The following is a 12,566-nucleotide window of genomic DNA, read 5'->3' as shown; positions in this document are numbered from 1 at the left end:
AATACTGACTAGAAAACACTGCAGATATGTCCGATCTGTCATAGTGCAGCATTCCCAATCCCTCCGACACGCACACCAGCACGGCAGCTTGAGCCGCTGTTTGCAGCCACACAGACCCGGACAGGACAGTATTATTTCGGTGAAAAACCGTCCCTTCTTTCTGCACAAACGGGGCCAGTGATGGTATGTGCATGTGCCAGAATGTCCGACGCGGATTAGTGATGTTTTGAGACTTGAGAGGTCAAACTCCGCCCCTAGTGTAGCCTCAAGTGCACTGCTGCTGTATTGCAATCTTCAATCCCTGCATGGCAAACTGTGTGCTGGAGGAAGGTCAGACTTCCAACTTGTCATGATGATGATGAGAGAAGACTGCATCACATGACTGCACTGGTTTCATAATCATGCAGCACTGTGGGGACTAAACCCTGCCTGCATTTATTTATTTATTTATTTTGTAAATGCGCTCACTTAAATGTCAAACAACAGAACAGAATACCGTTTTATTTTATGATTTGAAGTGAAATACAAAATCTGTTAATATGCCAGAACTACCATTAAAAGCCACAGTGGACACAGAAGTTGCACTGCTTTAATCCTCTTGCTTATAATTTTTCACACTGGTGCATATCACACATCATATTAAGCATTCATTTCCCTCAAATAGTAATATGAATATTCTAACTCTTCCATTTCTGTCTCTACGATTGCCGTGCTGCAGTAAACCGGACCTGGATTATGAAACTTGTAGCAGGTGGAGGGCCTGGAAGAGGACAGCCTGAGCAGGTTTTAAGAGTAGACTGATGGTGTATTCAAGCCACAATCAGCAAAAATGACACTCAGTGTTTTTCCACATACGTTTAGTGGATCTTTCCACCGTGGTGTTTGGCTGAATAGTTCCATTATACAATACACCAATAAAATAAAATATATATAAAGTGTGTTCTGATGATGACGCAGTGAAACAAATACAAAAGTTTACCCTCTTCAAGCGTAATGCCAAGTGTTCATCATCTGCTGCTTCTCTCACTTCCAGTGGATCATTCACACAATGTGTGTGTGTGTGTGTGTGTGTGTGTGTGTGTGTGTGTGTGTGTGTGTGTGTGTGTGTGTGTGTGTGTGTGTGTGTGTGTGTGTGTGTGTGTGTGTGTGTGTGGGCCCGACTGTGAAAAATAGCGTAATTCAATCTTTTTGAGTTGTTACACTGAGAAGATTTTGAGTCCAAGAATGAAATCTGTTTGGGAATATTAAACATGCTTCTATTTCAGTGATGCACTGTGACTGCAAAATGTTCACAGTTTTACTATTATTTTCATACAGGTCCTGATGTATTCAACGCTATCTACTGAACTAATATATGGGAAAAGAGTGGGCCATGTGCAGTATTTGGGGAGATACAGTCTGACTGTATACAGCTTTTCTCTGATCCTATCTTGGCTCCAGCAATAGCACTGAAACTTCCCTTGAGACACATGAAGTGTTTTTGGTATTATTTATTTTAGGCTTCATATTTCAACCTCTGAATGTTGCACAGCTGAGCTCTGTTCAGATGAGCTGTCAAACTCTACTGTTCTTTAGTCTATTTTTGGAGTCAGTGTTTTTTTTATCTGTTTTGTTCTTTCTTTTTTTCATTTTCCAGAGTTTAATAGTTCAGCCTAAAGAGACTTAAATAGATTTCAAGCAACCATAAATGAGTGGCTAGAAGGACAATTAGAGTTTATACATGAGTTTTAATTCAGTTGGTTCTATTATTATCAGTTTTTGAGACTTTCATCACAGAAAAACTTGCCCCGGTCTTAATCTTCTATATAAAACAGGATTTACATGATGAGGTCTGTGTCAGATCCCTATCCCCAATAAGTTATTAGTTATACAATATAGAGAGTAGTTACGAGAAGGCAATACACTTAAACTGTAGAAGTAAAAGCATGCAGCTTAAATGTTTTCAGCTCACTTCTTTAGAAACACCAAAATATCACTCACAGACATTCAGTGTATTTTGCACTCATACACAGTATTGCATCTGCAGGTTGTGATGCTGTTAAGTTACATGTTTTTAGGGCATCTGTGACAAGAAACAATACAGAACAAACATTTACATTTTGTCTCACTCCAAACAAGGCAGGCCAGACTATATTCATTTTGTACAATTATTAAATGCATTTGTGTTTAAAGTCACTGTTTCTGAGTCCATGAATATGGAGTGCTTGTTTTTAATTAATCAGTTCCATCACAGGTCAAAGTCCAGACTTTTCCGTCTTCATAGATTGATGTGACCTCTGTTATTTCCTCAAGATAAAATGTTTCTTAGCTCAAATGCAATTTATTTTTCATTTTCAGCAGCAATCAACATTAAATCAGAGCTATAAAACAGACATTTTACTGTAGTTTTATTTCTATAGATAAATAATTGATTTTATTTGTGTGAATTTTAGATTTATTTAATTAATAGGTAAATCCATTTTTATTTATGTATTCAACATTTTCTTGCTCTTACATTACGTTAAGAGTTATTTATCATATATATTTATATGATAAATAAATAGAAATGAACACCTTATATTTATTTGTGTATTTGTCTGTAATACAATTCTTTACAATAGATATAAATGAAATACTGCTTACTCTTCACGATAACTAAATATAACTCACTGCTTGTTCCAATTGTGTGCCATCAATAAATAAGTTGCATTCTTTATTTACATTACATATTCGTCAATTCAACTGAACATTTATACAATGTACAGTTTTGCTGTCAGTCTCAATGGAAACTCTTCTTGAGTTCTGCTATTTACATGATTTTCTTTGAATACAGTTTAATTTACAACAAACACACTAGTCAACAAATGCACAAAACATTTTATGTCCACTGAATGGGACTAATCCAAAATATTGGTAATGAATTGTGACTGTGTTATGAAATAAGCGTATTGCCTTAATCAGATGTTGGCCAAAATATTACAGCTGACATCATGTTGCCAGACTACGTACAGTTAGACCACCTACAGGTCATCAGACTCTGGGATGTTGATGGGCTCCAGGGTAATAGTGGGTATGATCAGATGGGTGCCCTCAGATATCCACCCTTGGGCCGACCTATTGAAGGTGGGTCGCATCACTCCCGGCTCCTGCAGCTCCGGGTACCTGGGCATATTCAGGTCCAACTCGGGGAGCTTGAATGTGATTCCTCTGGGAGATTTGTCGAAGCCACCAAAAGGAGTGGCAACCCTGTAAATGACATGTGTGGATGGTTCCTAATTATTGTGCTGCTGTACTAATTGATTAAAACATGCTCATACTGTAGTTTTCTCACCGGTTAAAGCTTTTGTACACAAGAAGGTCTGGTCGTGGGTCTGGTGCTGACATTGTCAGTTTCATGGTTTCGGCGAGGTCGGGGTCACTGAGGATGGCCTGATCCCACGGGGAGTGGTAGATCTTGGGCAAAGCTGTGGCTGTTAACTTCTCTGCAGTCATGTCTGTCAAGAAACATACAAAAAAAAAAACAGTTCCAACATCGCAGCAGAATGATCTGATGGTTTGGTTTGCAGTTCACGGGTTAATGCTGAGCTGTTTTCTTCAGCCTTTTTTGGGTGGAGGCTAAAGTTTTAGAGTGGATTATGAATAGAGACTGTGCTTAGGGAACACTTATGGGCAGACTAAGTTGTCCGTCATTGAGATCTAAGGCCTTAAAATAGCACATAGTTGAAGTGAACACTCATCATATAATGTGTCGACATGGGATGACACCCTACTGGAGCATTTTGGAATAAGCACTGGACTCTGCCTGCTTATTAAAAATATAATATAGTTAAAAGTTACTCAGGTTGTAATATGAATCATGGTATCAAACAACTTAAGGTAATGCCATAGAACAAGACCAGCAGTTATGACAGGATGCTGTATGATAACAGTTTACAGCATTACATAATCAGTCACTGTTATTTGACTGTGCAGTACATGCAGTTTTTCTTTTTTTTTGGTTTGATAGTGGAAGAAAATGTAGATATAAAGTAGGAATGATTTCCAAAGACCAAATCTAATGTTAATGTTTGCACATTTATTTTTACATGATTAAGATAGATTTGTTTAATGTTTAAATCTTGACTAATATTGTAAATCTCAATACTCCATATTGGCTTCAACGTAAACATACTAAGGAGCATAATTACCTGAAACAGTGATTTCTGGATTACCAGCATTTCCATCGGCTGGTGCGTCCACTTTAATTTCCACAGAGTGTGTATTTTGAGTTAAAATATCATTCTGCAAAAAGGAATCAAAGTACAGTTCATGTATTGGTTAACAATTGAACAACAAAACGTGAAGCTGGATCATCTTCAGCTGCTCTTTTTTTCCATGCACTCAGATAAACACGCACACACTCTCATAACTACAGTGTTTGCACACACACAGAAACACATCAACAGGCACTGATAAAGAGGGGAGCAGCTCCTCAGCAAAGTGCCTGAGCAGCTCTCAGAAGATTTGGCTGGACGATGTACAGTAAAAGGCACTTGTCTCTGATTGTCATCCATGCTTTGTGAAACTTTTTTTAAGAACATGTTTACTGATAAATTTGCTTGATGAGACCATTTAACACATTTCCATGCAGACGGCACTAATTTCAGAACTCCATAATTAATTCAAACATATATGAAGTGCCTGAATAACAAATACAAGTTGACTTACATTCAGTAGTGCGTTTGCCTCATTTTGTATACTTTCGAATGTATATTTTTCAGATCTCCTCTGGCGCATTTTGAAAAGCCGGGAACCTCTGTTGGAAAGCAATGATAGCTCCTCCAACATAATGTCTTTAGGAGTGCTGTGCTTCTTTCCAAGATCCATAACGTCCCCTGTTAAGAAAAAGAGATGAAGATAAAGAGGAAGAAAGTATTTGTCAATTATTAAAATATGAATTCTTGCATATTACATAATGGTCAGCTAACAATGTTTTCAAAAAGGAAAACACATACTTACACCAACATGTATCATTCAGTCAAGGGGCATTTTTTAAAGAGGATAACCAAGCAAAAATATTAGTAGCTGATGTTATTAGGTTGCCAATTAATGGGCAAATGTGGGCAACTGCCTGAGGAGTACTAAAGTTTATGGTATGGCATTCAAATGATCATGATATCATGCACATTTGTTTGGCAATACCCACGACAAAAGACAAATACAGATTGAAATGGTATATGCCTTTAACCTAATCCCTGGGCTGTTTTGCAGCAAGGTCCTGTGTCAAAAAAATATTGTTTTAACTGTTTTAATGCATCAGTTGCTATTATACTTATTGACATATTCTTAAATAAATTGCATATGATGTTATTATCACAAACTAACTTGGGGAGGGGCAGGTTTTAGAGCTGGAACATGCTGGATACACAATATAAATATACGCTGATATAATTTTGTCAGATGGAAAGGTTTGGGGGAGGGGTCCATAAATGGCATCAAAGGTGTCACAAAATTCTATATTTTCCATTTTGTAAGCCCTGTCATGGAAAATAAGTTATCATTGTACTTGAGAATTAGTTTTGGATGGACATGAAGTTATTCGTGCGCCACCACAGTCGGTATGTACCCCAGCTGTCACAAAGCTTCATGTTATCCAAACGGCTACACGCAGTTGTCCCTCACTTCTTCCCTCCCCTCTCCAGAAATAGACTTTTGAAAAGGACATTGACAAAGGATTAGCCGCCATAGGTAGTAAATCATCCCATTATATTATTTATGGCAAATGCTGGAGAGAAGCCCTGAGATTTTGAACCCAGATCACAATGGATATTATCTTGCAGAAATATGTTTGTCCACTGATCCTCAGCCTTAACATCATACCATTGGTACCGTGGACTTCTCGGCAAATAGCTGCTGCACGCTTCTTCCTCTCTCCAGTTGGCATTGTACAGAATTGTGACATTGTTGCTTTGGCAAGTTTGGCAGAATTCGGGAGTACTGGAAACACATACAGGACACAGGATGTAGTTGTTCTGCCTGAGTCACAAAGTTTAATTTTTTTAGTGTATAAAAGTCTATAAATTATATCTCCCATTTGCTGTCAGAAACTTTTGGAATTTCGGGAGGATTTGTAAGTCAACCTTTAAATAAATCTGCCATATCAGTGTTTGCCATGTTATAATAATCTCTCTGTCTGAGTTAGATTTAATAGATTACAATGTATTGCATAATCACAAAGCCCCATTGTACTTGCATCGTTACCACACACATAATTCCTAAATCTGTCCTCGTCACTGGCTCGATATTTGAGTGTGTGTTAAATCACCTGTGTAAAGGTCAAGGGTGACTATTGTGCCTTAGGTTTAACCGTGTGGCTGGACACAGTAAATATCCAGCAGTACGTAACATCAAACATAATATCCAAAATAAATTTCTACCAATAAATCTCATATTTTTAGCTTTGATTTGTTGCCAAACGCAGAACACGATGCTACATGATACAACATAGAATATTACATGTTCAGCACTCAATTGTGCCCATCTGCTGAATTTGAAGCTATAATTTCCATGCAAACGACAGAGAAAGCGAAGCAATATAATTCTAAAACAGAAATTATTATTGATAATTTGTCAAACGTTGCGTTGCCATAAAAAAAAGAGACTTCTATAATTCTTATAAAATCAAAGCCAATTTTGTTCTGTCTCAATACAGTGACTTTCTCGAATATTCTAACGTAACTTCTATATAATTCAAATTAACCACATATTCACGAAACACATCCTGACGACGCTTGTGCGTACCTGTGATGGTATCCCTGGTGTTCAACCTGTATCCTTGAAGGGAAGACACGGAGGCTCAGGGGTCAACCTATAGCAGGTAGTTTGATCTTCCCTGATCTTCACACTCCCGGACACTAAAGCTAAACTGTGACTGTGTCTCTGTGTCTGTTGTGAATGGAATGCAGCTTACATCAATAGGCTAAATTTAACCTGCCAAACACTCAAAACCACTCTCAAACACCATGGGGCAAGGATAGCTACCAGAGAGAGAGAGAGAGAGAGAGAGAGAGAGAGAGAGAGAGAGAGGAGAGGATGGACCACACACACACACACACGTCCACTGATGTTCTTTGAGCCGAGGACTTCCCTCCAGAGACACTTGAGTTGAATCTTTAAAGTCAGCATGTCCCCATGGGTGGATGTAACCTCAGAGGCTCTGTTACCTTCAAGATAGGAAAGTCGTAAATGCTGGACACAGTTGCTACTCTTGTATGCCTCTCCTCCAACTGAGTTTTGTTTATGTGCAATTACTGACTTTGTATAATGATATGCGGATCAGTGGGATGGTCAGTTGGGTCTCATCCGAGATGGTGACCGGCCAAATCGTTTTTTTACAAAGCAGCAGCGAGGTCATAACCCCAGCAGCTGAACCTCTTGTCATACTTCAGAAATACTGGACATTTAATCTTTAAAAAAAATATACTGTTGCAACAGGAAAGAAGGACTTTGAACCTTTGTTATGGAAGTTTCTGTCAGTTTTTGAACCAGTATTTTATATAACATTGACACACACTTTTTTTATTAAAGAAGAAATGTTTTGAAGAATGACTCAAAACAATCTGCACTACTTTTTTAAATAGATCACAGTGTCAATTTAAGCCAAAAAAATACACTTTAAAGACTGAGAGTGTTTTCTTGTTTTTAATTTTTCAGTTTGTGTTAAACAGGTGCAAAAACTTTAAATCTTCTTCAAGAAAATTATCAAACACAGGGTAAAGCCCCACCAAAATTAACAAGAAACACGACTATATCATTCATATTGAAACCCTTAAACTCAATGGCAGAATCTGTTGATCTGTTTACATTTTAACACCACACAGTGTGTGATCAAAGGTGGGATACATCATGTATCTATGCATGCTATATTTATTCCTTTTGACTTAAAAACTAATTTAATAAAAGCAAAAAAGCTTGAATCCATTTTGAAATATCACATGTAGGTCATCAGTTCGAATAAAGTCAATGTTATGTTGCAACACTGTCGCTTCCTTAGAGCAGGTAGAGATAGTGTGTGTCTTTTAGCAGTCGCTAGAAAGTGCAGATGATTTAAAATGTCCATGCTATAATATACTTGCCATCACCACAATGTAATAGTAGTCAGAGAAAAGACTAAAATGATTAAAACAAGATGAGTAACACCTGTAATCGTTATCTTTGTATGAAATGTTGACATGTGTAAAAGTAATCACAAAGTCAGAGTGAGTTTTTAAGCAACAGTAAAGATACATGACGAAAAAGCAACAAAATGAGAGTGCCTTATTTATCACTAAATAATTGAAACCAATAATGTAAAAATTTGCAAAACCACTCTACATTTAAAAAAAGCATTCTACCAAACATTTCCTTCATCTACTACATGTTCACTTTGACTCTCATAACACTTTGCTAACACTTTTCTGGTTCTCTTCTGTCCTAGATCAATCAATCAGTCTGAAACAAACAACATAATGATTGAGAAATAACCAAATATCCACAATTGCATAATCTTCCATCAATGCTCAGCAGGGTAATATCTCATCAGCAACTAAACACAATAGCTGCGGTAAGTTGTTATGCTCTTAAAAATCTTAAAAAGTAGCCACTCGTACCATGAAGACATCAACGTTTATCACTCCCATCAGCAACTTCAAAAAAACCTAGTAAATTGTGTAAAATGTGCCAGTAGGTCTGTGAGTCTCAGACCTACTGGAGAAGCTTGAACCTGTTTGCACTACAATAGAATAAAATATTGCATCTCTATAAGCCTAATTTACTTTTTTGTCGTTCATGTCCAATATACTTTACACCATAATTCATGCATGTTGGGTTAAAATTATTCTCTTTATCTTTGCCCACTTTATCGTCTCAGTGGTATTAACTTTTCTGGACTGCACTATGCAAGGGGGGAGTACTTTGTTGGACCCGAGCCTTGTCCCATGTATCCAATACTGGCCCTGCTGACAGGCCTCAGAGGCTGGGCAGGTCTGAAGGGAGGCCCATAGAAGGCTGGTCTCTCAGGTGAAAATGTCCTGTTCATGAACGGTGCCTGAAAAGCTGGGGCTGCATAATAATGACCCATGCCGACAGGTGCAGGATCAAGAGACACCCTGCGCTTCCATTCATCTGGAGGCTCTGGCAGAGATCTACGGTGCCCTGCAGCTTTGACATTAGAGGCAACAGATGACGGGAGGCTCTGAAACACAAAGGCATCGTCCACTGCACCGATTGGGCTTCTGGATGCCGCCTCCCACGGTGACAGTGGCTTGAGGACCTTTTCTTGAAAGGATATTTGCCTCTGTGTTGGTAAAAATGATGACTGGATTCCAGGTGTGCTCCCGGGTGACAGAAGTCTGGGAGAAGGCATCGAATTCAGTCGCCTCGGGAGGCTCAGGGAGCGGCTCCTTCCAAAGCCCTGAAAGAAAATCACATATCAGTTGACTGGAGTGACTGCAGTGTGACAGACTTTGCTGCCACCCACTGGATTAATTTACGCCTGGACAATACATTTGTAATTTATTCATGTTTATTTTTCAAATTCAAGGACTAAAAGTTTTAGTGAACAAAGGAGCGCAAACAAATTATAGATAATTTTGCTAAAATAACAGTTTCATAGAAAAATTGCCCACTGACAAACGGGCTCTTGCAATAAATAATGCATTCATTCAAAGTACGAACACTTTTTGTCACATGTATTATATCATCACTTTTTGCACATGGAAAACATTTATTATTTTCAAACTTAAAACCTATTCTACTTTTTCTGTTTTTGTAGTTTTATTATGAACTGGGACTTTGGATTTTAGGGATTTTGTCTACACACACCTGAAAATATATTTTTAAAAGCCTGGATTCAACAGTGCAACCCTTTCACAGTTATTTGTCTAAATCAACCTTTAACATTTTAGATATAAAGACCAACTAGAGGATTGAGTTTTCTGTTCAATACCAAAAAAAAAGTTTGAGTGATATAAACGAATGGATGAGATTTGTGTTCTTAAAGTCTTGAAAATAAAAAATAAATAAAGATTATAACTTACCTGCTGTTGGTGCAACATACTTGAAATAGGTACAGTGGCAATATTACTACTATCACATGTTTAAAAGATGATGAACCTTTATTTGGAACTATATCTGTGCCCACTTGTCTTTAATTTATCTGCTTAAAGAGGAAATCCACTCTAAAATAAAATTCACGTTAGTTTCATTTCTTATTTCAATTTTATGGGTCACACATTTTTAAAGGCCCCGAAAACCCATATTGGTGTTTTCATTTATTCTAGCTAATAAGAACTCTGGTCAGTTTGAAGTCATTAAGTGACACCACAGAAAAAAACCCTGCACCAATGATAAAGGTTTAATTTGTCCAAGACTGGCAGGTGTCACAAAGCTAAAGTGAGAGATGCCAATCGAATGCAGTCTTTACACGCCCACACAGCTCTGACAAGACCTCTAGTGAGCCAAAGGGTATGAAGTCACCTGTGTGGGTTCACCGGCATGTACAGGGCCCTTAATATACTCATTGCTTTTGTACTTTAGGTCTTCTCTGACCTGTACTGCAACCTAAACTTTCTCAAATCGTGTACACCATGTTTGAATCATCGATATTCAAGGATTCTTGACGACAAACAACATCTTTCTTCTCTGCAGTTTGGCCACCTCACTATTAGCTCATCTAGCAGCCTTTAGCAGCAGAGGTATTATACAAACATTTATCAACTATATCTCAACAGGAAAATAGCTGCAGTCCTGTTAGTGTTTGTTGTTTATTTTGGTTTAAATCAGATAAAGGAAAAAATGTCAAAGGACATGAGTAGCTTTAGCATTAGCCACTATTGATAGCTAGTGGTCAGAGCTAATATGGGCCTTTTTGACTGATACTTCTCCTCTAAGAAACCATTTCTGGTATTGTTGTTTATTAATTCAAAATTGTTTTCATTTCTCACACAAGCAAATCAACTTTATATATATATATATATATATATATATATATATATATATATATATATATATATATATATATATATATAGCTGAGCACTAAATGTAGCCTTAAATACATCTAATAAATGCAATGTAACATACCTTTTACTGTGACAGTGCATACTTGCTCAATAAGTCATTATTATAGCAAAATGTAAAACCTGCTTTTGGGTGGATTTCACTTCAGTAGTTAGTTATAGACGTCTGACAAAAGTGTGCAGAAAATCTTTTGAGGGCCAAGATCATAGTTCCAAACCTTTCACATTTAGAGTCAAAAGTGGACGGTCCAGAAAGATAAAGTCATACTTACACATCAGTGACAGTGTAAACCTTCAGCAATTTACCATCTTATATTAATAAGAGCAAACAATATTGAAAATAGTCAATAAAGTAGCAAATCTTAAAACTGATATTGCTGAAGGTGCAGTAAATATGAATACATTATGTGTCAAAGCGTGATGCAGTGAGAAACATGAAGAAGGAAATAAGAGTCACTCAGAAGAAAATAGTGATACAGTGGTTCAGGAAAAAGAAGCTCATGAAACACACAGGAAGATCACAACAGGAGCGAAAGAGAAATTTAATAGCATGATTGTGCTGAGAACAGGAAGAAGTGCAAATATAGACAGATATAAACACAAACAAGACAATTGTTTCCTTTTTTCATTTTGAGTTGCTACTGGCAATGTGAATAAATCTTTAGATCTCAAATCTCTGCGATAACTAATGTTTTACAGGATTTGGATACAGAATGTCTGATGATTTTACCGACAGTTAAATAACTGGCCATAACAGACAACTGCAACAAATACATCCAAAGAAAAAAACATTTAAAGTCATCAGGACTAATTATCACAATTGAAGTTAGTGCTTTTAGCTGTTGTGAAGCCATTGAAGTTTGGAATGAGACTAAATGAATTGCAAATTGTATGCATCCAAAAAGAGAAGTGCATTGACAGGTTCTCCCCAGACACGCTAAATGATCAAACATATTCTGTAAATATATTCCTGAGTTATTCTTGGTTGGCATGAAAAGTCGTTTTTAATTAATGTAATAAACAAATGTATTGATAAACAGTTATTGCTGTTTTGCTTTTGGGGTCAGTGATGACTACCATTAGACATAAATGCATGTAATCTTAATCCTTACAAAAGAATAATAACTAAAGAAAGAAAAACTCAGAGAGACCTCAGTTGAACAAGGCTCTCTGCACACATTATTGCACATGTAATAGCACTTCCTGAGAATCACAATCAACATTATCTAGTCTCACATTTCCTTTTTCAAGCATGCATGCACCTCCCAAGTTCGAGGAAGATGATATAATATACTAAATTATTTATTTGTGTATTTATTTTAGTTTATATTCTATTGATTTAGAATATTAAGCAAGCTTTACTGTACATTCAACATGTTTCCTTACATTGCCAGCTAAATATATCCTTATATATGCATACTGTCAATTATTTTGGACTTGACGTACATTCAGACGGTCTGTACATGTCCACCTGTTAAGTAAGACATTTTAAGTTATACCGCATTCGTATCAGCAGTGACTACACCAAAGCATGACCATATACAGTATTAGAG

The 12,566-nt window shown here is 37.0% G+C and overlaps 1 protein-coding gene across 1 annotated transcript; it reads right to left on the bottom strand.

The window, feature by feature from the left end:
- Positions 1-2,999: 2,999 nt before the first annotated feature.
- On the bottom strand, positions 3,000-5,920 carry myoz2b (myozenin 2b). The gene is made up of 5 exons (XM_054605115.1): positions 5,839-5,920; positions 4,687-4,853; positions 4,167-4,260; positions 3,311-3,473; positions 3,000-3,225 (listed from the first exon to the last, which is right to left on the bottom strand). Exons 1-5 carry the CDS (start codon positions 5,918-5,920, stop codon positions 3,000-3,002), a joined length of 732 nt encoding a protein of 243 aa, XP_054461090.1.
- Positions 5,921-12,566: the final 6,646 nt, after the last annotated feature.

This window comes from Anoplopoma fimbria, chromosome 9, assembly GCF_027596085.1.
Source record: "Anoplopoma fimbria isolate UVic2021 breed Golden Eagle Sablefish chromosome 9, Afim_UVic_2022, whole genome shotgun sequence".
Classification (NCBI taxonomy): domain Eukaryota; kingdom Metazoa; phylum Chordata; class Actinopteri; order Perciformes; family Anoplopomatidae; genus Anoplopoma; species Anoplopoma fimbria.
The sequence above is the reverse complement of the archived record's forward strand: the minus strand, read 5'-3'. Positions and strand labels throughout refer to the sequence as shown.

Bases quoted from the DNA above. Each gene is read 5' to 3' on its own strand.
- myoz2b (XM_054605115.1), bottom strand. From the start codon at position 5,920: ATGTCACAATTCTGTACAATGCCAACTGGAGAGAGGAAGAAGCGTGCA. The intron at 4,261-4,686 runs GTAAGTCAACTT...TCCTTTTTGCAG, and splicing joins AGGCAAACGCACTACTGAAT to AATGATATTTTAACTCAAAA. The intron at 3,226-3,310 runs GTGAGAAAACTA...TGTCATTTACAG, and splicing joins GTGTACAAAAGCTTTAACCG to GGTTGCCACTCCTTTTGGTG.